Source organism: Schistocerca gregaria, chromosome 6, assembly GCF_023897955.1.
Source record: "Schistocerca gregaria isolate iqSchGreg1 chromosome 6, iqSchGreg1.2, whole genome shotgun sequence".
Taxonomy (NCBI): domain Eukaryota; kingdom Metazoa; phylum Arthropoda; class Insecta; order Orthoptera; family Acrididae; genus Schistocerca; species Schistocerca gregaria.
The window spans coordinates 203,035,141-203,061,346 of NC_064925.1; the positions used below are offsets into that span (position 1 = coordinate 203,035,141).

A 26,206-nucleotide genomic window follows, 5' to 3' on the forward strand; every position below is an offset into this window, starting at 1 on the left:
GCAAACTCCTGCCTCTTAATACGCCTATGTAGCATTTCAGGATATTAGCATCTGCACTTAGTACCCATCTCTCGTGCTCTTGACTCACATCCATTCCTGCACTGGTGGGTCCTTTCTCATCTGCAACGACTCCTTGAACAGTTGGCAAGCTCTCGACCAGTGCCACCATCCCTTGGTCATTACTATCCAGGATTCCCTCTATGCCCTTGAACAATGTGGATGCTCAGTGACCTTTGTCTGGACCCCAGGCCACATTGTGATGCTGGGGAATGAACTCACAGATAGCCTGGCCAAACAGGCTACCAGTATACAGAATCTTGATACCGGTATTCCAGAAACAGACCTCCAGTTGGTATTATGCCGTCAAGTTTTAGGTGCCTCTAATATGTAATGCCTCACTCTGACTTACCAAACTAACTACGGATGATAGAGGAGACACAAATCTGTGTGAAGGCATTTCACAAGGACTCTACCACCCTATACCGTCACCGCATCAGCCGTACTTTGCCGACTCATGGTCATAGTGAAGACCCACCCTACTGTCATTGTGACACCCATTTGATGGTGGTCCACATTTTCTCTGACAGTCCCAACCTAGCCACTCCATGGCAGACTCTTTCTTTCCCTGACTCGCTGCCCAGATGAATGGTGACTGCCAAACTATGCCCACAGGCAAAGTGGACCACCCTGTGGCACAGCATGCAGCTGAAAATGTCATGCTTGATCTCAGTGGGTGCTTCATAACCCAGAGCATCTGAGTCTTCCCTCCACCATCAGCTTCTCTGAACTGTGCAGATGGGAGTTCACTTACATCACATTATCTGGTCCCAAAATCATCCCGGCCTCAGCCTTTGATAAGTGTCCTCACACCCTCCAGCCAACAGTTTCCACCCTTCCCCAGTCCTATCACCTCCTCCCAGTTCACATCTCCTCACCCTCATTGTGCGCCACTCTGTGCAAAAGCGCCCACTGATCTTTTGTTCTTCTCTCCTCCCGCCCCTCTCATCCATCCCTCTCCCTACCTATCCAGCATCCCATCCCTTGCCCTTCTCTTTCCCCCACAGCTTCCAGATGCAGCATCTGGCATCTTTGTCATGTCACCTTCTAATCCGTGCATATATTGCCAAAGAATACTCTTTTGTTCTCCCACCCATACCCTGCTATCCCCCCCCTTTCCCCACCTCGTCTGGATTGCTGCTTCTATTTGATGTGATTGAGCTGCATTTTGGTCAGAGCAGCTGGAAACAGCTGTCGTGTGTACATGAGGTGTGCTTGCTGTTGTGAATTTGTGTGTGTGTGTATTTTCCATTCTGAAGTAGGCTTTAACCACAAACCCAATGTGTAACAGTGTTTTTGTTGCACCTATCTGCAGCTCACAGCAGCTTAGCAATCTATCCTTGTTGTAATATTGTTAACCTCTTTTAATTTCCCATTGAATGGGTGATGTAACTTCTGTATTCCTGCCCATTCGTCTAATATAGGGTGCCTAGGAAGCAGTTTCCTCGGATGACTAGACAACAGTTCAAGCAAATCATATTGATGGCATTTATTACTGTAAGTCAAATTGACAATATTTAATGTTGTGTATTCACAAAGATGTGTCACAAGCAAATGGCGGACATGCAAATAATCAATGTCCTTCGATATATACAATTTCAATGCAAGCAAAACAATATAGTTCATAAGTCACTGCTATAGTGTTTGTATGTCAGCTCGTCTTCCACTGTGGCCATGGCAAGGCACTGCGGCACTTACATTCTCTTCATGTAGAAGCCGCTCCTTTCTTGTTGTTGTCCTATAGGGTGTACCATTGGCTGATGTTGTCTCCTGCCCTCTCTGCCGTCCCATTCTTCAACATCGTGCCAGTGCTTGTCGTTACATCAGAACATTCCTCTCCACCAAAGCAACGGGCCTTCATTGTGTAGGGACCACGACAATGGCGGGGGAGGCAGTAGTGTGGACGCTTCACTGGACCGGAAGCTGTGGCTACAGGGCACACCAAGCTTCCAGTTGTACCCCCGCCATCTGGCCTTCGCTCTGTTGGAAAAATCCCCCAGACCAGAAGGAAACACATCCACCTCCTGATGCCAATAACAAGATGTAGAAGGCGTCGGCTGCTGGGGTGTGGGCAGCTCCAGCTGCATCAGTAGGATGAGAGGAGACAGATTACCATGCACATGACAGTGACGAAGTTGATTGTAATGTCGATGCAGCAATCCATCTGGACTTAAGATAAAATTTGTACAAACAATCCCCGGTGTCCTTTGTGAAATAACTGCAACACTTCTCTTTGCAAAGCTTTTGAGGATCAACACACATGACAGCCCACTGCCGTTCTGAACAAGAAACGCACCTTTCCGTATAGTAAGGCCATGCCAACATGCAAAGTATCGGTGCACCAAAGGGTTCTTGATGCTATGCAAAAAGATGCCAAGACGTGCAAATGTATGTTAGCAAAATGTTTAAATCTGAATCAGCTTCCATGGCCTGTGGAATTTTCCTGTAGGGTCAGAGGAGAGGATTGAAGCAATTCAGATTCCTGAGCATCAATGTGACATCAAGATGTAGCAGAAGCATCAAAGTCTGTATGAGGGCCAATCTGAAGACGTGAAAGTGCATCCACATTACCTCCCTGCCCCTTTCTCTCCCTGCCCCTTTCTCTCCCTGCCCCTCTCTCTCTCCCTGCCCCTCTCTCTCTCCCTGCCCCTCTCTCTCTCCCTGCCCCTCTCTCTCCCTGCCCCTCTCTCTCTCCCTGCCTCTCTCTCTCTCCCTGCCCTCTCTCTCTCTCTCCCTGCCTCTCTCTCTCTCTCTCTCCCTGCCCCTCTCTCTCTCTCCCTGCCCCTCTCTCTCTCTCCCTGCCCCTCTCTCTCTCTCCCTGCCCCTCTCTCTCTCTCCCTGCCCCTCTCTCTCTCTCCCTGCCCCTCTCTCTCTCTCCCTGCCCCTCTCTCTCTCTCCCTGCCCCTCCTCTCTCTCTCTCCTGCCCCCCCCCTCTCTCTATCTGTCTCGCGTGTGCCTCTCTCTCTCCCTGCCCCCCTCTCTCTCTCCCTGCCCCCCTCTCTCTCTCCCTGCCCCCCTCTCTCTCTCCCTGCCCCCCTCTCTCTCTCCCTGCCCCCCTCTCTCTCTCCCTGCCCCCCTCTCTCTCTCCCTGCCCCCCTCTCTCTCTCCCTGCCCCCCTCTCTCTCTCCCTGCCCCTCTCTCTCTCTCCCTGCCCCTCTCTCTCTCTCCCTGCCCCTCTCTCTCTCTCCCTGCCCCTCTCTCTCTCTCTCCCTGCCCCTCTCTCTCTCTCCCTGCCCCTCTCTCTCTCTCCCTGCCCCTCTCTCTCTCTCTCTCTCCCTGCCCCTCTCTCTCTCTCCCTGCCCCTCTCTCTCTCTCTCCCTGCCCCTCTCTCTCTCTCTCCCTGCCCCTCTCTCTCTCTCTCCCTGCCCCTCTCTCTCTCTCTCCCTGCCCCTCTCTCTCTCTCTCCCTGCCCCTCTCTCTCTCTCTCCCTGCCCCTCTCTCTCTCTCCCTGCCCCCCTCTCTCTCTCCCTGCCCCTCTCTCTCTCCCCCTGCCCCTCTCTCTCTCCCCCTGCCCCTCTCTCTCTCCCCCTGCCCCTCTCTCTCTCTCCCTGCCCCTCTCTCTCTCTCCCTGCCCCTCTCTCTCTCTCCCTGCCCCTCTCTCTCTCTCCCTGCCCCTCTCTCTCTCTCCCTGCCCCTCTCTCTCTCCCTGCCCCTCTCTCTCTCCCTGCCCCTCTCTCTCTCCCTGCCCCTCTCTCTCTCCCTGCCCCTCTCTCTCTCCCTGCCCCTCTCTCTCTCCCTGCCCCTCTCTCTCTCTCTCCCTGCCCCTCCCTCTCTCTCTCTCCCTGCCCCCCCTCTCTCTCTCTCCCTGCCCCCCTCTCTCTCTCTCCCTGCCCCCCTCTCTCTCTCTCCCTGCCCCCCTCTCTCTCTCTCCCTGCCCCCCTCTCTCTCTCTCCCTGCCCCCCTCTCTCTCTCTCTCCCTGCCCCCCTCTCTCTCTCTCCCTGCCCCCCTCTCTCTCTCTCCCTGCCCCCCTCTCTCTCTCTCCCTGCCCCCCCTCTCTCTCTCCCTGCCCCCCCTCTCTCTCTCCCTGCCCCCCCCTCTCTCTCTCCCTGCCCCCCTCTCTCTCTATCTCTCTCCCTGCCCCCCCTCTCTCTCTATCTCTCTCCCTGCCCCCCCTCTCTCTCTATCTCTCTCCCTGCCCCCCCTCTCTCTCTCTCTCTCCCTGCCCCCCCTCTCTCTCTCTCCCTGCCCCCCCTCTCTCTCTCCCCCTGCCCCCCCCTCTCTCTCCCCCTGCCCCCCCCCCTCTCTCTCTCTCCCCCTGCCCCCCTCTCTCTCTCCCCCTGCCCCTCTCTCTCTCTCTCTCTCCCCCTGCCCCCCTCTCTCTCCCCCTGCCCCCCCCTCTCTCTCCCCCTGCCCCCCCTCTCTCTCTCTCCCCCTGCCCCTCTCTCTCTCTCTCTCTCTCCCCCTGCCCCCCCTCTCTCTCTCTCCCCCTGCCCCCCTCTCTCTCTCTCTCTCCCCCTGCCCCCCCCTCTCTCTCTCTCTCTCTCCCCCTGCCCCCCCTCTCTCTCTCTCTCTCTCTCCCCCTGCCCCCCTCTCTCTCTCTCTCTCTCCCCCTGCCCCCCTCTCTCTCTCTCCCCCTGCCCCCCCCCCTCTCTCTCCCCCTGCCCCCCCCCTCTCTCTCTCCCCCTGCCCCCCCTCTCTCTCTCCCCCTGCCCCCCCCTCTCTCTCTCTTTCTCTCCCTGCCCCCCCTCTCTCTCTCTTTCTCTCCCTGCCCCCCCTCTCTCTCTCCCTGCCCCCCCTCTCTCTCTCTCTCCCCCTGCCCCCTCTCTCTCCCCCTGCCCCCTCTCTCTCTCCCTGCCCCCCCTCTCTCTCTCCCTGCCCCCCCTCTCTCTCTCCCTGCCCCCCTCTCTCTCTCCCTGCCCCCTCTCTCTCTCCCTGCCCCCTCTCTCTCTCCCTGCCCCCTCTCTCTCTCCCTGCCCCCTCTCTCTCTCCCTGCCCCCTCTCTCTCCCCCTGCCCCCCTCTCTCTCCCCCTGCCCCCCTCTCTCTCTCCCTGCCCCCCTCTCTCTCTCCCTGCCCCCCTCTCCCTCCCTGCCCCTCTCTCTCCCCCTGCCCTTCTCTCTCTCTTTCTTGTTCTGCTCTCCTTTTCCTTCGCTGTGGTGTTCAGAGCATCCTTCCTTTCCTTTGTATCTTTTTTTCTCCTCCCTGTGTGTGACTGACAGCCAACCACACATTTGACACGTAACAGGAGACTGGGTAACGGGTAATTCCTAGCCCCAGGGAGGTGTGATTGCCTGATCTGTTACCTTCCTCCTCTGCCGATTGGTCCCTCCGTTTGTCGCTCGGGGGGTGTGACCTAAGGTGTGGACAGTCACCTAAGGCAGGGGGTTGCCATATATAGGGCCCATGCTGGAAGTAGCGCGCCATCGGAGATGCTGGAAATCATGGTGTACTTTTGCCCAATGACGGATTTTCTTTCTCTTTCTCAGAGTGTTTCCCATAAACGAAAGTGGAATGAGGCTCCTGCCTCAATGTCTCTTCCTGTTGCACCTCGATATCTAGTAGTCTCACATGTAGACGAAAACCAGACTTTTGCTTCTGTTAACCCCTTTGTTATACAGAAAGGCGTGGATGGCATCGCCGGCCCTGTGAAGTTATGCTCTCGTCTCCACAATGGATCTCTGCTTTTGGAAATTGGTAGTGCTCTCCAGGCCCAGAAACTACTTAAGGCCCAAACCCTCCACGAATATCCGATAAAAGTGGAGGCTCATAGGACACTTAACTCGTCCCAAAGTGTTATCTACACCCGGCTGTTGGATGGCTTGACGGAGGATGAAATAACTAATTATCTATTGGATCAGGGTGTTACTGCTGTTCATAGAGTTACGAAGAAGGTAGCTGCCAATTTGGTGCCCACTCATACATTATTCCTGGCTTTCGATCAGTTAACGCTTCCTACCAAGATCAAATCTTTGAAATCATCTCTGTGCGCCCTTACAGTACCAGTTCAATCATATCAGCACGTCATGTAAAACATAGCCAATGTGTCACTTGTAGCAGGGATGTACACGAGGATGCCTGTCCACCTCTTTCCCCCCGATGCATTAATTGTCATGGAGAACATGGTGCTTGTTCTCGTTCTTGTTCCATTATCAAGAGGAGCAGACTGTTCAGGAGATAAGGGTGAAGGAGAAGGTACCTTTTCCTGTTGCCTGGACACTGTTGGCGAGCCGTAAACCGAATGACTCTTCGTCTGGAAGCTACAGCACCATGTTAGCCTCCCACAAAAAATGTGGCTACGAAAACTTTAGACTTACAGTTCAGTTTGAGGGTGGCACAGTTGCCTCACCTTCAAGCTGACACTCCTTCTCCCGCTTTCTGGGCAGTAGATTCTGCTACCCGTTCTTTGCCCTCACCAGCGAAGACACTTGCAACGCAGCCAGCAAACCGTCAATTCAAAAAGGATTATTCCCAGGAAAATTTTGTACATACCTTTAGTTCGCAGCCATCTAGCTCTTCTGCCAATTGCCAAAAACCTAAACAATCATCCAAAGGCAAACTGTCTTCGCCCTCTCTGACTCATCGTCCCTCTTCGACTCATCGGTCCTTTTCAACTGACCGACACCAGGGATCCCGCTGAGTTGATGGACGAAGATCCTCCACCTGTGGATTCCGGTGGCCGTCCTCTCTCAACAGCTCGCCATAAGTGGCCATCAAAGTGAGTTTCTTCTTCATTCTCTGGTGTTCATAAATTTTATGGCCTTTTTACAATGGAATGTCCGTGGCCTTCAGTCTAACAGGGCAGAGCTCCATCTGCTCCTGTAATTGCAATGTCCGCTCGTCGTCTGTCTCCAAGAAACCAAGCTACGTCCTCAAGGCCATTTTGCTCTCTCCCATTTTACTTCTCTCTGGATGGACCTTCCACTTAGGGCGGGGATTCCTGCTCATGGTGGGGTCATGCTGCTTCTACGAGATAATGTTTGTCATCGTCCTATCCCCTTGCACACACACACCTGCAAGCAGTTGCTGCCCATGTTTTCCTTCCCAAATTTACCTTTTCCCTCTGCACCATTTATGTCCCATCGTTTTCTGCTGTCACTAGGGCAGACCTGATGCAGCTTGTTGCTAAGCTTCCTCCGCCCTTTCTCCTCCTCGGTGACACTAGTGCCCATCATCCTCTTTGGGGCTCACCTGTCACCTGCCCAAGAGGTTCTCTTTTTCGCAGATCATCTTAATGATCTTAATGTTGTGTGCCTTAACACTAGCGAAGCCACATTTCTCTCCGATTCGACGCACACTTATTCCCACTTAGATCTCTCGATCTGCTCTGCCCAGCTCACTTGACATTTCGAGTAGTGTGCTCTTTCTGATACTTACTCGAGTGACCACTTCCCTTGTCTGACTCGCCTGTACAGTCATACCCCACCACAGCAGCCTGCTCATTGGAAATTCTCTCTTGCTGACTGGAGGCTATATTCCCCCTTGGCAGTCTTTGATGAACGGCCATTCCCCAGCTGTGATGATCAGATCAAGCACCTAGTGGACGTTATTCTCTCAACTGCCGAATGTGGACTGTGGAGTGCGGCAATGCGATTCGTGCCTGACGACGTGCGCTTCATGTCTTTCACCATCATCCTACGTTAATGAACTGCATGCACTACAAGCAACTAAGTGCGCAGTGCTGCCACACTATTAAGGAAAGCAAGTGCTGGGTTTCCTTCATCAGCTTGTTCAATAGTTTTACTCCATCCTTTCTCGTTTGGGGTGGCCTGTGCTGGCTTTCTGGGACTACCGCCCACTCCTCAATCCTTGGTCTGACTGTTACGGAAAATGTCATAGTCGACCCTGTAGATGTTTCCAATGCTTTGGGCCAGTACTTTGCAGAGGTTTCAAGCTCCACCCAGTACCATCCTGCCTTCCTTCCTCAGAAATAGGTGGAGGCGGCTAGTGCTATCTCTTTTCTCTCTTTGAATTGTGAATCCTACAATATTCCTTATACTATGAGGGTGCTCAAATGTGCTTTCTCTCCTCATCCAGGTCTCCTCCTCCTGGGCCCGATACAATCCATGTCCTCATGCTGCAGAATCTCCCCCCTGTGGGAAATCTTTGCCATAGCCATCAACCCCATTATGGACTGGCATTTCCGGTTCTCTTTTTGTTGACGACTTTGCTATTTATTGCAGCTCCCAGCAGGCATGTCTCCTGCATTGCTGTCTTCAGCGTTGTCTGAACTGTCTCTTCATGGAGTGTCACAAATGGCTTCCACTTTCTGCTACCAAGTCCGTTGGTGCCAACTTCTGGCTGTACAAGGCGTTCCTTCCACTGTCCTTGCGACTGGGCCAAAATGCTCTCCCGTTTGTGGATGCAACAAAGTTGTTAGGGCTTATATTCGATAGGAAACTCAGTTGGCCTCCTCGCGTGTCCTACTTGGCTCCACACTGCACCCAGTCCGTAAATGTCCTTCGCGTATTGAGTTGTACCTCTTAGGGAGCTGAGTGGCCTATCCTCCTCTGCCTCTATCGATCTCCTGTCTGTTCCAAGTGGGATTATGGGTGCATTGTCTACTCATCTGCACGGCAGTCTATCTTACACTGTCTAAATACAATACACCATTTGGTGATCCGTCTCGCCACTGGTGCCTTCCGTACTAGCCCTGTTGAGAGACTCTATGCAGAAGCCGGTCATACCAGTGCGATGTCCTACTCAGTAGGTATACATGTCGGCTTTCTTCCATGCCAGGCCACCCAACCTTTGACCCTTTTTTTGATGACATTCTTGACCGCGGCCTCCCGGTGTCAGCTTTTGTCACCTGCTTCAGCAGCTGCAGTTCACACTTACTGCCACTTTCCGAATGGGGAAGAGCCCTTCACCACCTTGGCTTCAAACACATGTTTGTGCTCGTTTTGACCTCAGCTCATTCCCAAAGGATTGGACTCCCAAGCTGACCTATCACTGCAAATTTCTTGAACTTCGCTCACAACTTGCCGATAGCATATTTTTGTACTCTGATGGTTCCAAGTCCGCCCGCAATGTTGACTGTGCTTTTGTTATCAGGGCTGATAAGTTTCAATACCGGCTTCTTAACCAGTGCACAATTTTTACAGCAGAGCTTTTTGCCCTCTATCAGGCTGTTCACTACGTTCGGAGGCACCAGCTCACTCGCTGTGTCATCTGCTCTGACTACCTCAGTGCCCTTCAGAGTCTAAATGATACTGATCCAGTCCATCCCATCATTCAACAAATCCAGGACTGCCTCCATTTGTTCCTGGATGGGGGGCCGAAGTGATGTTCATGTGGGTTCCTGGCCATGTTGGTGTGCCTGGGAATGACGCTGCTGATGCTGCAGCCAAGGCTGCAGTCCATCTTGGTCAGCCCACCTCTTACTCTGATCCCTCACAAGATATTTGTACTTTTCTCTATCGGTGTGTCACATCACTTTGGCATGACCATTGGTGCTCCGTTCATGGGAACAAACTCAGAGATGTCAAACCTCCCCCAACAGCCTGGTCGACTACCTCCCGGCCATCTCGCCTTGAGGAAGTAATGTTAGCTTGGTTGCGAATAGGGCACTGCCACTTTAGTCACCGCCACTTATTGAGTGCCGACTCTGCATCCAGCTGTCCTTTCTGTTGCCAGCCATTAACGTTCAGACATTTCCTGATCTTCTGCCCTTATTTTAGACACTTACATCTCAGGCTTGGGCTGCCGCCTGCTTTGCCGAACATTTCAGTGGATGACGTGTGAGCTGTGGCTCACGTTTTTTTTTTTTTGTTTTTTTTTTTTTTTTTTTTTTTTAACAAGTAGTAATATGACGAGAGAGATTTGATTTATTCCTGGCGACTCCGGTGTCTTGTCGACGTCTTTTAGATACTCTTCCGTAATGTCTTGATGTTTTAGATTTGTTTATTCTTCCTTTTTGTATTGGACCTCGCAACGGTCTTTTACCCTCAGCATTCTATGATCATATACTGGGTGCTTATGACCCTAGATGTTTTGCGCTCCAAAACCCCACAATAAAAAATAACAAAATAAAGAAAAAAATTACCATGCTGAGCTGTCAGACGGTGCACAATCTCGTACTGGTATTGAGGCAACAAGCCCATCATTGTAATTTTTGGGCAGTTCATTCAGGAACCATTTCCATCGGATAAAACAAGGACTGCAGAGGCTTGTCATCCATTACTAAGTAGAATTTTATGGTGGAATCTGGTGACACCATACACAATATCCAAAGCCTCTTTTTCAATTTGTGAATAGTTACACTGAGCTTTGGACAACAATGTTAATGTGAAAGCGATAGGCCTGTCTTTACCACTAATTATGTGCGAAAGCACTGCACCGGATCTGTAAGAGGAAGCGTCAACTTGCAATACGACTGGTTTGTCAGGATCAAAGTAAACTAAGCATCAATCACTGAAAAGATTCTTGGCACTCACATGTCCAAACAAAGGCAACATTCTTGTGATGCAATGGAGCTGCGATTGCGCAGCATCAGTATGAACTGAATATAATAATGCATTTTCCCTGAGAGTGACTGCACTTTTGGGACATTGCAAGGAACTGGCAAATCTTGTGTGGCTAACAAATGCAACTGATGAGGATGTACATCTTGACTATTGATGACGTGACCAAGATAACAGCAACTCAGATTTAAAAAAATCACAGTTGTCCAATCTACACTTAAGTTCTGCATCAGATAACAGAAGAAACAAAGTACACAAAATTACAATACGATGTTCAGATGTACAACCTGATATGGCAGTCTTATCCAAATAGTGTGAACAGTTTGGCACTTGTGCAGTCAGCTGTTCCAAATACCATTGCAAAATGGTGGGTGCGGAGGCACTGCCAAAAGGTAAACGAAAATATTCAAACAAGTGCAAATGAGTATTAAATACACCAGCTACACAACCTGCAGGCTGAAAAGGACACAAGGGTTACTCCCGTGAAGATTTCTTATGACCCTCCAGCCAACCAACATCTGAGTCTTTCTCTGCCAATAAGAAAGGCTCAAAGAAGTCAAACAAAGGCAAACAGTCTTCTCCTTCGGTGACTCAAGGATCCTCTTTGATGGTTTCACCACATGATACCATTACCTGGATGAACTCCATGTTGGCAGTGTACACCACCAACTGTTTTTCTGCCTTGGACCCCGCAGGCCAACAGACAGAGAATGCTGCTGCTTCTGTAGACCTCATGGAGCAGGATACTCCTGCTTCTGTATCCTGTAGTCTTTGAAGGTTGGCACTTGGCAGCTCCTGTGGTGACACCCCTTCATTTTTTAGTTGTCTTGACTCTCCTCCAATCTCTCCTCTAACAAAGAGGATTTATGAATGCTTTTAAAATCACAGCATCCACTTGTTCTCTGCCTTCAGAAACAAAATTGCGTCGTCATGACTGCTTTGATCTCTCGCATTTCTTCCCGGTCCATTTCGATCTTCCTCGAGGCCATTATTCCATCTCAATGGAGAAGTCATGCTACTCTTACAGAATGATGTTCATAGTCAACCCACTTCAGAGAGGGCCGCCACTCTTCGGCGGGTTCATGCTTGGCTACCACGGGTCCTGAGCCTTTGGAGCATCTTTTCCCTTCTGTGCTGTATGTGTATCCTCTTGCTATTCTTTTTCCCCTCCCTCGGGGAACATATGTGTTTTTTGGGAATGTTCTGCATTGTCTAGCCGACATAAGAACAGTCTCACCACTCTTTTTCATTCCTGTTTCCTTTCTTCATGGACCTTCTCCTATCCTTCCTGTGCTTCAGCGTTTGAGGCTCTTCTTTTTTTTCTTATTCCTGCCTGTGCACTTCTTAAGGCCGCCCACACATCTGCCCCATAACAGGTGACTGGGTAATGCTTAATTCTCAGCCCTGGGTTGACTGGTAGGGTTCACATGTACCCCCTGGTACAGGCCAGGCCCACAGGTTAGATAGGTGTGGCCTGAGGTGCGAACAATAACTTAAGATGGGTGCACCCTCTTCTGAACGGGTCTTCCAGTTGCAAGGAGCATGCCATTGGAGATGGGGATTTTCCTATCTTTGCAGTCCAATGTCTACCAGACATGAACCGAATGAAGCTCCTGATTCAAAGACCCTGCCAGCTGCACCATGGTTCCTCTTGGTATCATGTACTGAAAAAGATCAGTCCTATGCAATGGGAAATCAGTTTCTATTTCAGAAGGTGTTGATGCAGTTGTCTGCTCTGTGAAATCCTGCTCTCATTTACACAGTGGCACTTTGCCTTTGGAGACTACTTCTGATTCTCAAGCACAACTACCATTTGCCACTTCACTTCTCCACGGCTATCCTGTTCATGTCGAGGCCCGTGCAATGCTGAATTCTTCTTGTGGTATTATTTACATTAGGCTGCTTGACAGTCATTGCCATCCATTCGGTGATCCATCCTAAACGCCCCCCCCCCCCTCCACACACACACACACACACACACACACACACACACACACACACACACTCCTTTTCTCACTTGTTAGAGTGGTGCTTCCGTCCATGATCAAAGCAGTCCAACCATACATTCCAAACCTGATGCGCTGCTTTCAGTGTTATCATTTCAACCACACTAGAATGTCTTGTCAACACCCGGCCAAATGTGTAACTTGTGGTAGGAAAGCTCATGAGAGTGACTGTCTGCCTCCTGCTCCCCACTGTATCAATTGCAATGACAACCCTGCAGCCTCTCCCAAAATTGTCCCATGTATCTCAATGAGCGGGGCAGTGCAGGAGACCTAGGTGAAGGAAGAAGTGCCATACCCTCTTGCTCACAAGTTGTTGGCTAGTTGGAAACCCTGCGTTTTACAATCCAGCACTTACAGCACCATTGTTGCTACCTCTCGCTCTACGGACATGGCCACACAGACATGTGACCTCAAATTCACCACTGCAGCAGTAAAATTATCTCCTGTCACAGTAGCATTCCTTGTCTCCTCCAGCTGTGCAACAAGTCACTAAGTTTTCACCTCACATGGCGAAATCACCTGCTACACAATCAGCAAGCGAGAAAGTACAGAGCAATACTCCCACGGAGACTTTACATCCCTCGAGTTAACAGTCAGTTGCAAAGGTTCCAAGAAATTGAACAAAGGCAAATGGTCTCCTTTGCCTACTTGGAAATCCTCTTTAATGGTGTCACCATGTGATACCCTCATCTGGCCAACCTCCATGTCATTTGTGTGCACCATCAATCATTTTTCTGCCTTGGACTTCGCAGACCAACTGAGGGAGAATGCCGATGCCGGTCTAGATCTCATGGAGCAGCACTTGCCAGTCTCTGCACCCTGCAGCAGAGAGTCTTAGAAGGGTGGCAATTTGCAGCCATCAAGATGACACCCCTGCATTTTTTCCCTTCTCCCCTTTCCTTGTCATGACTCTCCTCAAATGGAATGTTCCCACCATTAGATGCAACAAGGAGGAATTATGGCTGCTCTTGGAATCACAGTGTCCACTTGTTTTCTGCCTACAAGAAACAAAATTGCGTCCTCATGACCACTTTGACCTCCCGCATGTCTTTCCGATGCGTTTTGACCCCCTCCCCCCCCCTCCCCCCCTTCCCCCATCCCGCGCTGAGAATGGTATTCCATCTTATGAGGGAATCATACAACTCATCCAGGATGAAGTTCATAGTCAAACCATCTCCCGGACTACACGATTTCAAGCTGTTGCAGTCCACATTTGTCTTCCTCACTTGACCTTTTCCCTTTGTATCATTTACATTCTTCTGTCATTCAATGTCACCAGGGCAGACATGCTTTTATGCTGCTCAGTGACTTTAATGTGCACCATTCCCTTTGGTGTTCTCCCAGAACCTGTCACAGAGGTGCCCTCTTGGCTGACTTCATCTGCCTTAACACAGGAGCACCTATGCTATTTTCAGACTCCACGCTCGTCTATTCCTATTTGGACAGCCCAGCTGGCCCAACACGTCAAGTGGTCCATTCTCTGACACATACTCGAGCAAACATTTCCTGTGTGTTATCTGTTCACTGACTCCTAACCCACCTACATGCACACCGAAATGGCAGCTTACTAAAGCTGACTGGAGGCTTTACTCATCCCTGGTGACCTTCAATGAACGAGATTCCCCAGTTGTGGTGACCAATTAGAATACCTTACAAACTTTCTCCTTACTGCTGCAGAACATTCCATTCCTCGCACTTTCTCTTTACCATGCTGTGTCCTAGTTCCTTGATGGACTGAGGAATGCAGTGACGTAATTCGCACACAGAGACATGCTCTCTATGTTTTTAACAGTCATCCTACAATGGCAAACTGTATTCATTATAAACAGATGTGTGCACTGTGTCGTCACATTCTTCGGGATAGCAAAAAAAAAAGCTGAATTTCACCGCCGTGAGAGCCAACCTTGAACGGCTCTCTGGGATGAAGATCCATTCCCCATATGTACAACAGCATCTGGGCAGAGGGCACGTTTCCCAGATGATGGCATGAAGCCACTTTCATATCCATACCTAAGCTCTGTAAAGACAAATACCTTCCTTCTAGCTACTGCGCCATTTCTCTCACCAGCTGTGTTTGCAAGGTGATGGAATATGTGGATTCATGTCCGGCTGGTATGGTGGCTCGAATCTCGCCATTTACTATCCACTGCACAATGTGGATTGCCATTCTGCAGTTGACTATATCGTCACTTTCTTCACCCATGTCATGAATGGTTTCATGTGGAAATCCCAAATTGGCCAAGTTTTTCATTTGGAGAAAGCCTACAACACCTAGTATCCTCCGTACCCTCTACACGTGGGGGCTTCAGTGGCCACTTGTCCCGTTTTCTAAAAGACCAAGTTTTTTTAAGGTAGGTGTGTTTTCTGCCTTATCAGACACCTTTATCCAGGAAAACGGTGTGCCTCAGGGATCTTTCCTGAATGTCATCCTCTTTGCTATCACCAGATGCTGCCACTGAACATCTTTGCCTCTTTTCATTGGCAATTTTGCCATCTATTGCAGTTTTCCATGGACTTGTCTCACTGAGCGTGTCTTCAGTGATGTCTCGATCATCCTTACTCTTGGAGCATTGACAACAGCTTTCGTTTTTCCACCGACAAAACCGTTTGTATGAATTTCTGGCAGCGCAGTTGGTTTCTTCCACTGTCTTTACATATTGGGCAATTTGCTCATCCTTTCATGGAAACTACGAAATTCCTGCGGCTTAAGCTCAATAGGAAACTTTCTTGGTCATCTCACCTCTTACTGGTAGCCCTCTGTGCCCTACAGGTCCTCAATGGTACTTCCTGGGGTGCAGATCAAACCTTCCTCCTCTGTTTGTATTGGTCCCTTGTCCGTTTGAAACTAGATTATGAATGTTTTGTTTATGCATCTGCACGTCCATCCCTCTTACAACGTCTCAATACCATCCACCATCATTTCATCTGTTTGGGCACTAGCGACTTTTACACTAATGTGGTTGACAACCGGTATGCAGCAGCTGCCGAACTACCACTGTGACTTTCTCCTCAGTAGATATGCATGCTGTTTGTCTGCCATGTGTGGCCACCTATTCTATGCTTCCTCCTTCGATGACTCCTTTGATCATCAGTATGGAACGCATCCCTCTTCTCTGTTACCTCTTGGAGTTTGCTTTCAGCTCTTGCTCCAGGAGCATAACTTCACACTTCCTGCAACTTTCCCAATGATTGTGAACCCTTCACCACCGTGGCTTCTTGTGGCGTCACTCTATTGTCTTAAGTTTCATTACCTTCGCATGAAACACACTGATGGTTCCTAAACTGACCATGGTGTTGGGTGTGCCTTCGTCATTGATACCGACTTTTTCAGTATTGGCTTCCGGAACACTGCTCAGTATTTACAGCAGATCTCTGAGCCCTCTATCAGGCCATGCAGTGCCTACAGTGACAGAATTTTCAACTGCCTCATCTGCTCTGACTCTGTGCCCTTCAAAGCCTCTGTGTGCTGTATGCCATCCATCCCTTGGTGCAACGGGTCCAGGAAAGCTGTCACTTGTTCACTCTTGATGGAGCCACTGTGATGTTTATGTGGGTTCCTGGTCATGTTGGTCTGATAGGAAATGAGGCTGCTGTAAAGGCTGCAGTCCTTGTACCTCAGCCCACTAGTCCTTAAATTTTCCTCCAATGATCTCTGTGTTGCCATCTGTTGGCAGGTGGTGTCCCTTTGGCATCACCACTGGTCCTCCCTTCATGGGAACAAGCTCCGGGTTATTAAGCCTCTCCCAGTGGCTTGGACGACCTCATCTTGGCCCTCTCGCCACGAGGAAGTCATTTTAACTAGGTTGCATATTTGGCACTGTCTTTCTAGCCATTGCCATTTGTTAAGTGGTGCTCCCCCGACACTTTGTGCACATTGCACCCAACTTTTAACTGTTCACCATATTCTGACGGAATGTTCTTTTGTAACCACATATGTTACAGTTTGTGTTTGCCATCTGAGTTACTGGCCATTTTAGTGAATGGCGCTTGGGCTGTCGACGTGTTTTACTTTTTATGTGTCATAGCAGTATAGCGAAGGCCATTTAATTTTTAGTTCTGGATCTCCATTTCTCTATGGCATATTTTATAAATCTTTCTCCACATCCCTGTTTGTATCTGTCTTCTCTTCTGTCAATGGGGATTGACATGTGGTCATTTTTAACTCCTCTCTTTGTCTTCGTGTTTTACAGTTTTGACATGGGTACATACAACCCTGTTGTTTTTGTGCCCTAAAACAATCACTTCATAATTTTCTGTCTAAAATACCTTTTCTTTCACATCTATTTTTTTTATATATATATTTGATTCTTTTCTTTCTTTTGCAATTTATTAATATGGTTTCATTACTTTATACCTAGTTGGTATGCTAGACAATTTAATAACCAGTTAGTGCTATTTTTATACTGTAACCAGAGGATTATACTTCCCGCTACTTATGCAACATCTGGCTATGTGTACCATAGACTATAATCCCCTTTCCCCCTCCCCATGGGGCTCAACGCTCTCTGGCAGGCTCGCGCTTGGCTACCACAGGGCCCCAGCCTTTTCAGCATCTTTTCCTTTCTGTCCTGTATTTCTATTCTGTTGCTATTCGTTTTCTCCTCCATTGAGGAATATGTCTAGGATGTTTTTGGGAGTGTGTTCTGCATTTTCAGTAGCTGACATCAAAACAGTCTCTTCACTGTTTTTCATTTCCCCTCTCCCTATCCTCCTTCCACTTTGGCGTTTGAGGCTCTTCTTTCTCTTCTTCCTTCCTGTGCGCACATGAAGGCCAGCCCACACATCTGACACTTAACAGATGACTGGGCAATGCATAATTCCCAGCCTCGGATCTTCAGGTAAGGTTCTCCTGGTACAGGCCAGGCAAGGGAGGAGTGATTGTGTGAGCTGCTACCTTCCCTTGCCATTGGGTCCCTCTGTCAGATGTTTGAGAGGTGTGACATGAGGTCTGTTGGACTTAAAATGTAGTTGTTTTTAATTCCTTTTTTGTCTTCGTGTTCTACTGTTCTGACATGGGTGTGTATGACCCTAGCTGTTTTTGCACCCTAAAACAAAAACAATAATAATAATAATAATAATAATAATAATCTCCTTTCCTATGATTTCGACCTGGTCATGAATATAAAAAAAATTAAATTGCTTCAGCGATTATGCTACTAAAAAAAAAAAACTTCAGCACTTCAGGCATTAGCTTTTTGTGGTGGTGGTGGTGGTGGTGGTGGTGGTGGTGGTGGTGGTGGTGGTTTGGTTTATTTGTGGATCTCTTATACAAGGATATTAGACATGCCTTGGGTATTACAATTAAAGAACAACAGAAATAATGTAATTCATATATACAGACAGATTTAGAATGACAAGGATTTTCCTTTTAGACAGGGAACTCAGCAATGCACTAACATAATGCAGTGATACCTACCTAAGCTCACGTAATACACACAACCAAATGCTTCACCATCTTAGTGACTAAAGGAAACAAAGTATCCTGATGTTATAAGATAGGGCAAGAGAGAGATTTTAGCATCCAATGAATTGTACCATACTGAAACCTGATAAACAAAGTGAGATGGCACAGTGTTTAGCCCACTGGACTCACATTTGGGAGGACGACATTTCAAATCAAAGTCCAGCCACCCTGATTCAGGTTCTCCATGATTTCCCTAAATCACTTCAGGCAAACAACCGCTTGGTTCCTTTGAAAGGACAAAAGGTTGTGGCTGACTTCCTTCCATAATCCAAAGGGACTTGACCTCACTGTTTGGTCCCCTCCCCATCAACCAACTAGTGAACCAACCAACAAAACATGGTAAGAGCTGTGCAAATACTGACAGCTAACAAACCAACTAGTTCAGTGTCTACCATATGCAAACTATCGGAACAGATGACCAGTCACAGATGAAATTGGTGTCTGTAAACTATAAATTTGCTTTCGCCATTTAAATACAGATTCCACAACAAACCATCTGTTACAACTTGAGTCCTCTCTCAGGGAAGCCTTCACATTTCATTTACACCTGGTGGTGGTCTTCCTTACAAAAGATTTACAATACAACATGACAACACCAGATCTTAGCTGCATTAGTTGGGTGGGGCTTGCTAGTCAGTCTGCAAACTTCCATTAAATAATTTCTTGCCCTTTAGCGTGTCATTGTTAGTATGGTCATTTAGTAATCAACTGTGTACAGGAAAATAGGATACCATACCTTCTTCACAGGTGCCATAAACACAGTCGCTGCTGTTGCAAGACCAACACCAGTCTTGAGCTTTGTGTTCTGCAGAGCGTATAAATGGCCATTCAGAAGACAATGGTATGTGCCCATAATCCTAGGTATCATTTTTTCCCCCTCTAAATTCTGGCTTAAGCACTTCTGCAGAATTCGATTAGCCCATCCAATACCTGTATTATATAAGGATAATAGATGGCCGAAAGTGGTATGACTTCGGCCTCTGGAATTGCTATTCAACCACCAGTTGATACAGTTACCACTTACAAAGCAGCTCAAACCAACCTGTATGCTGTAACCAAATGTCTTGCATGTCTTCAGAAACATTTCTTGTGAAGCACACCAACAGACTCCAGTAAATTTTTACCAGTCATCAAATTTATCCTAGCCAGTCTACAAATGTGTTGCATGCTGGCCAACAGCACCTTCTGCTGTAGCCCTGCTAGACACTCTGACAATAATGGAGTCCATTTTGTAATTGGAGCTTTCTGTATGAGTCCCATTTGTAAGTTTCCTTTCAGAAGCAGGTACTGCATATTTAAAGATACACTGTCAGCAACTGTTAATTAATTATGCAGTTAAGATTTACTCTAGGCCAAAACGTCCTTGCTACTACATGGTTTTCCAGACCCCTTATGAATATTTCCTTATGAATATTTTGAAAACTCACACAACAGCAGCAGTTAGGCAAAAAGACATCCATCAAGAGCTCCTACTCCCAGCAACCCCCGTCTCCCCATAGCAACTTTTTTCCCACCTGTTCCAGAGGCAGAGCTGCACTCATGGTGTATTCTTGGACCTGTAGTATAAATCGTCCTCCAGAGTGGCATAAAGGATCAAACAAACCCTAATATTCATTGCTATAGGTTTTATTCTGTCATCTAATCATGCAACTTAAGTTCAACATGTAATAAGGATGATGATAGTTGGCTATTCATTTATCTGTAAATAATGTTCATGAACAGTGCTCCTCACTATACATAGCTTCGACATGGAGAATTAGTAGCAATAGATAGAACTCTCCCATCTATTAAAACCTCAACATGCCTGAAACAGTCTGCTGTACAGTGACCACTCCAACTAGTGTGAAGGCAGTTAAAAATTATTCGCCACTGATTTGTTTCCAGCATCCACAAACTTTTATACCTCTTGATCAATACAGAGACTACCATGCTATTCCCCTGGGCATAGAGCCACATAGGTAGTCCGGGCAACATTAGCCAATGAAGCCTCACATTGGACCTGCTGCCAATAAAAATCCCAGAAACTGGCTTACAGGCACATCTCACACAACATATCGTACAAAAATGGAAAGGAGAATGGATGACCAAATTAAACCCAACAAATTCTGAAAGACAGAAGCCCCTACTAAGAACTGGAGAAAACCACTTGACCCCTCTCAAAGAGAAGCTGTAGTCATGTCACATCTGTATTGTTCATAATTACCTCACACATGGCTATGTACTATGGCAAGAGAAATCTTTTAAACACTTGTGGAGAGAACATGACAGCCCACCAGGTGCTTGAAATGTATTGAAAATCACTTGATGTAAGGCTCAAATTATGTATTGACAAATAATTGCCACAGAGCGTAGTTGACAATGCAACAAAAACAGTTGACATTTTAGTCATCTTCGGGAAATTGTATATTTTTTTGTGGTCTTTGGCTTGAAGATTGGTTTGGTGCAGCTTTCCATGCTACTCTATTCTATACGAGCCTCTTCATCTCTGATAACTACAGCAACCTACATCTTTCTGAATCTGCTTATTGCATTCATCTTGTGGTCTCCCTGTACAACTTTTACCCCTCACACTTCCGTCTAATCCTAAATTTGTGATCACTTAATGTCAGAATGTGTCCTATCAAATGATCCCTTCTCCTTGTCTGGTTGTTCCACAAATTTATTGTCTCCCCATTTCTTTTCCCTACATCATGATCAACACATCTAATCTTCTGCGTTCTTCTGTGGCACCCCGTTTCAAAAGCTTCTATTCTCTTTTTATCTAAACTGTTCAGTTTCACTTCCATACATGGCTACACTACACTACATCTACATCTACATGACTACTCTGCAATTCACATTTAAGTGCTCGGCAGAGGGTTCATCGAACTACAATAATACTATCTCTCTACCATTCCACTCCCTAACAGCGCGCGGGGAAAACGAACACCTAAACCTTTCTGTTCGAGCTCTTATTTTATTTTGATCATCATTCCTACCTATGTAGGTTGGGCTCAACAAAATATTTTCGCATTCGGAAGAGAAAGTTGGTGACTGAAATTTTGTAAAAAGATCTCACCGCGACAAAAAATGTCTTGACTTCCATCTCAATTCGCGTATCATATCTGCCACACTCTCTCCCCTATTACATGATAATACAAAATGAGCTGCCCTTTTTGCACCCTTTCGATGTCCTCCATCAATCCCACCTGGTAAGGATTCCAAACCATGCAGCAATATTCTAACAGAGGACGAACGAGTGTAGTGTAAGCTGTCTCTTTAGTGGACTTATTGCATCTTCTAAGTGTCCTGCCAATGAAACGCAACCTTTGGCTCGCCTTCCCAACAATATTATATATGTGGTCTTTCCAACTGAAGTTGTTTGTAATTTTAACACCCAGGTACTTAGTTGAATTGACAGCCTTGAGAATTTTACTATTTATCGAGTAATTGAATTCCAATGGATTTCTTTTGGAACTCATGTGGATTACCTCACACTTTTCGTTATTTAGCGTCAACTGCCACCTGCCACACCATACAGCAATCTTTTCTAAATTACTTTGCAACTGATGCTGGTCTTTGGATGACCTTACTAGATGGTAAATTACAGCATCATCTGCGAACAACCCAAGAGAACTGCTCAGATTGTCACCCAGGTCATTTATATAGATCAGGAACAGCAGAGGTCCCAGGACGCTTCCCTGGGGAACACCTGATTTCACTTCAGTTCTACTCGATGATTTGCCGTCTATTACTACGAACTGCGACCTTCCTGACAGGAAATCACGAATCCAGTTGCACAACTGAGATGATACCCCATAGGCCCGCAGCTAGATTAGAAGTCGCTTGTGAGGAACGGTGTCAAAAGCTTTCCGGAAATCTAGAAATACAGGATCAATTTGAGGTCCCCTGTCGATAGCGGCCATTACTTCGTGCGAATAAAGATACCTTCAGAAAAGACTTCCTAACACTTAAATCTACATTTGATGTTAACAAATTTCTCTTCTTCAGAAATGCTTTTCTGGGAATTGCCAGTCTACATTTTATATCCTCTCTATTTTGGCTATCATCAGTTATTTTACTGCTCAGATATCAAACCCCCATGTACTACTTTAAGTGTCTCATTTACTAATCTGATTCTCTTAGCATCACCTGATTTAATTCAACTGTTATCCTTGTTTTGCTTTTGTTGGTCTTCATCTAGTGTCCTCCTTTCAAGACAGTGTCCATTCCATTAAACTTCTCTTCCAACTCCTTTGCTCTCCCTGGATGTTCATTCTTGCTCCATATTTTTTTCCCCCATTACTGCTTGCTCAGTATACAGTTTGAATAACATCAGAGATAGGCTACAACCCTGTCTCACTCCCTTCCCAACCACTGCTTCCCTTTCATGCCCCTCCACTCTTATAACTGCCATCTGGTTTCTGTACAAATTGTAAATAGCCTTTTGCTCTCTGTATTTTATCCCTACCACCTTTAGAATTTGAAAGATAGTATTCCAGTGAACATTATCAAAAGCTTTCTCTAAGTCTATAAATGTAGGTTTGCCTTTCCCCAGCCCGTCTGCTATGGGAAGTTGTAGTGTCAGTATTATCTCACATGTTCCTACATTCCTCTGGAATCGAAACTGATCTTCCCGAAGGTCGGCTTCTACCAGTTTTTCCATTTCAGTATAAAGAATTCATGTTAGTATGTTGCTGCTGTGACTTATTAAATTGAGAGTTCAGTAATTTTCACACCTTCCAGCACCTGCTTTCTTTGGAATTGCAATTATTACATTCTTTTTTAACTCTGAGGGCATTTCTCCTGTATTTACATCTTGCACACCAATGGAAGAGTTTCGTCATGGCTGGCTTTCTCAAGTCTATCAGTAGTTCTGACAGAATATCATCTAAACCCCTCCCCCCACGGGCTTGTTTCGCCTTGAGCTTTGTCAAACTCTTCGTGCAGTATCAGATTTCCCGTCTCATCTTCATCTAAATCCACATCCATTTGCCTTTCTATAATATTGCTTTTGTGTTCATCTCCTTTGCATAGACACTATATACTCCTTGCACCTTTCAGCTTTTCCTTCTTTGCTTCAGACTGGTTTACAATCTGAGCTCATGATATTCTTACAGCTGCTTCTATTTTCCCCAAAGGCCACTTTAACTTTCTGTAGGTGGTATCTATCTTTCTCTCAGTGAAATACACTTCTAAATCCTTAAGTCCGCTCTCTTGCCATTCCTGATTAGCAATTTTGCACTTCCTCTGTCTCATTTTTTAAATGTTTGTATTCCTTTTAGCCCATGTCATTTGCTCCATTGTAATTTCTGTCCTTACATCAGTTAAATTCAAAACCTCTCACATTACTTAAAGATTTCTACTAGGCCTTGCCTTTTTATCTATTTGATCCTCTGCAGCCTACATTATTTCATCTGTACCCATTGGCCTTCTACTGTACTCCTTTCCCTTCTAGTCAACTGTTGCCTAATGCTTCCTCTGCAACTATCAACAACCTGTTGTTCTTTCAATTTATCCAGGTCTAGTTATATTTCTACCTCATGTAAAGTAGTTGATTTGTGAGTAGAGGAGGGGATATCTCTTGTCACCTTCTCTCCTCCCCCCTCCCCCCCCCCCCCCCCCCCCAAGGAAGAGGGGAGTGTGGCTGCTGGAGAGAATTTTGCCTCCTTATACTTGAAATCTGTGTTGTTTGTCCTTACCAACAATATCTTTTCCTTTTTTTATGATGCACTCTCTAAGTGAGTATCAGTGTGGGAAGGGGAGAGGGTTTTGGGTAGCATTTTTCTCTGCAAATCTTACTTTGGCAGTATCTCTGGTTGCACTCTTCCTCTGCCCACTCTATTTTCACCTGTTCATGTGCTACATCTTTTGTCGTTGCTCTCATTTCACTGTACTCTGGAAGTCATATCTTGTGACAGTCTGGACACTCTTGACCACTCTGTTCATATTACTTGCAAAACTTTGTTATTGGCTTATTGATTCTGATGGTAAATGGATTAAATCACACTTCCATGGAAACAACAACCACCACCACCACCACCACCACCACCACCACCACCACCACCACCGCCGCCATAATTGTTGTCGTCATCTTCATCCCATACTTAGGGTATTTCATAGATTTTTAAAGATTTTAAACCATGACTTCCTCATATTTGTACCATTATTCACTTTTTTTTACTCCTCAGTTTTTGAATAATTGCACATTAAGGCCCACAGCCTTAGCATTGGTTATATACATAAATTTCTTGGTGCAGAGAAGAAATTAGTCACAAAACTGAAACACTGAATGCTGTTTTCAGTTGCAGAATGAACGATTTGCCCTTCATGAGCATCACTTTTCAGTTCTACCTAATCAGCTGTTTTCGGCTCGTAAGCCACCAGGCTATCTGGAGCAAGTGGTATTCTTTTTAGAAACTGGGCCATTCAGTATAAAGAAAAAAAATCAGCTGATGAAGCAGTAGCCAAGGAATCGTGCAGGAAGCAAACTGCTGCATAGTTTCCAATGGCTATGTTTGTTGTTTTCTGCTTATTATGTGAGATGATCAGGAATGAAAAAAATGGGGAGTGATCGGAAGTTCTCCCCACCTGAGAGCTAATGATGTACATGTGGAGGCTGTGATACATTTGACTGATATTATTATTATTATTATTATTATTATTATTATTATTATGCTGTCCTCTATAAGCCATGTACTAACAGAAGTAAGGTTGCTGGACGAAGTCTCATTACTGTGACCCAGCAATAATTTATTTGCAGATAATAGCTAACCATTGTGTTTGCATTGTAAATATTGATGTCACATGTGAAAGCAACTGTTTCACCAACATTATATGATTTCAGGCAGAACATTGGCTGTCTTCAAGAATGGTTGCAGTTTGCCTTCTGAAAGGAAAGGTTATACTTTATTGATAAAGAAAGATGAAGTGTGAGAATGTGATATGTGGGCTTAAATTTCAGTGACATTGTGAAAATGTGTGCTGTGTCTGTTCCTTACCACACAAATGCAATGAACATTCATGAAATGTGTGTTACAATTGAAGATGTAACAGATCATTTAACTTTTATGTATAGTGTTTTGGTTAAAATGACAAGGCACCTGCATGGAGAAAACTGAAGTCAAATATTTTAAACATTGTCCAGTAATGCAATAATTTCAGTATTATTTGTACTGTATTCAGCAGTATTAGGAAGGATTGATAAAATTTTATCATCGTGTTTATTCATATAATTGTGTACAGAATATCATATTTTTATTGTTGCAACATGTCATAAGGGGCATTTTTCAATAAAAAGCTTGATTGTTTTTCCTGTGTCTGTTGATGTTTCCATATTGTTATTAGTTAAACTGAGATTTCAACTGCAAATGTGCTCTTAAAATTATCAAACTTAATTTTCACATATTGCCCATGAAACTGACACACATTAATATTGCATCAGTTTGGTCGCTCATCCTGAATGCTATCTGCAAAATATTTTTTGTGTACAGTAGTACAAGAGCTGATAAATTCATTAGTGCCCCCCCCCCCCCCCCCCCAACAGACATTACATTTTAGCAGACAACTTCTTTCTGAACTTCACAATTATTACTCAGTTGATCAAATAACAGATTAGTAATAGTTTAATACTTAATCCCACAATCAACTCGTGGATTTAGTTCAGCTTCTATTTTAATGTCTGGAGTGTCCCATCTGTCAAGATGTGCTTCTCAGTGAGCACCAAAATGGAACACGTCTGAGTACTGCTCAGTATCACCAGTCTTTTGTAGCCATATGCATTGGACATAGCCTACTTCAGGAACCACTGCTCAGCCTGAGGTGTGTTAAGGCACATTTACATTTGAGTTCGACACATGTTCTGCAGTGTTGTTCACTACATTTTTTGCAGCTAGTATTAGACTACCGGTGTTGACGACACATGGAACATTGTTCCTGGCCTGCTGCCACCAAATGCCCTATGCAGTGAAAGCAAAATTTGTGAACTCGTCAAACAGTTATAAAAATAGTTATAAAAATATTAAACAAAAGCCTGGGTCACTACAGAAAACTGCCACATTACTTGGCACCAGCAGCAGTGAGACAGATAAAAAAATATCTCATTTCTCAATACTGCTGTGACAACAGGATTCGTTACCTGAATTCGGAAAAATTGTTGTCACCATTTTACATGAGCTGCTGCTCTACAAAAAAGACAATGACAAAAAAAATCACATTGCTTTTTATGAGGCAGTGAACAATAGTAAATGTACACTCCTGGAAATTGAAATAAGAACACCGTGAATTCATTGTCCCAGGAAG

At 46.1% G+C, this 26,206-nt stretch overlaps 1 protein-coding gene across 1 annotated transcript in view; it reads left to right on the plus strand.

Moving 5' to 3' along the window:
- The window catches only part of LOC126278993 (extracellular tyrosine-protein kinase PKDCC-like), a 54,830-nt gene extending 29,615 nt beyond the window's left edge, over window positions 1-25,215 (plus strand). The window contains exon 6 of the mRNA XM_049979307.1: window positions 24,753-25,215. Within this exon, the coding sequence (XP_049835264.1) occupies window positions 24,753-24,841 (89 nt within the window). The 3' untranslated portion in view covers window positions 24,842-25,215. The remainder of the gene's footprint in view (window positions 1-24,752) is intronic.
- The last annotated feature ends 991 nt before the right edge of the window (window positions 25,216-26,206 follow it).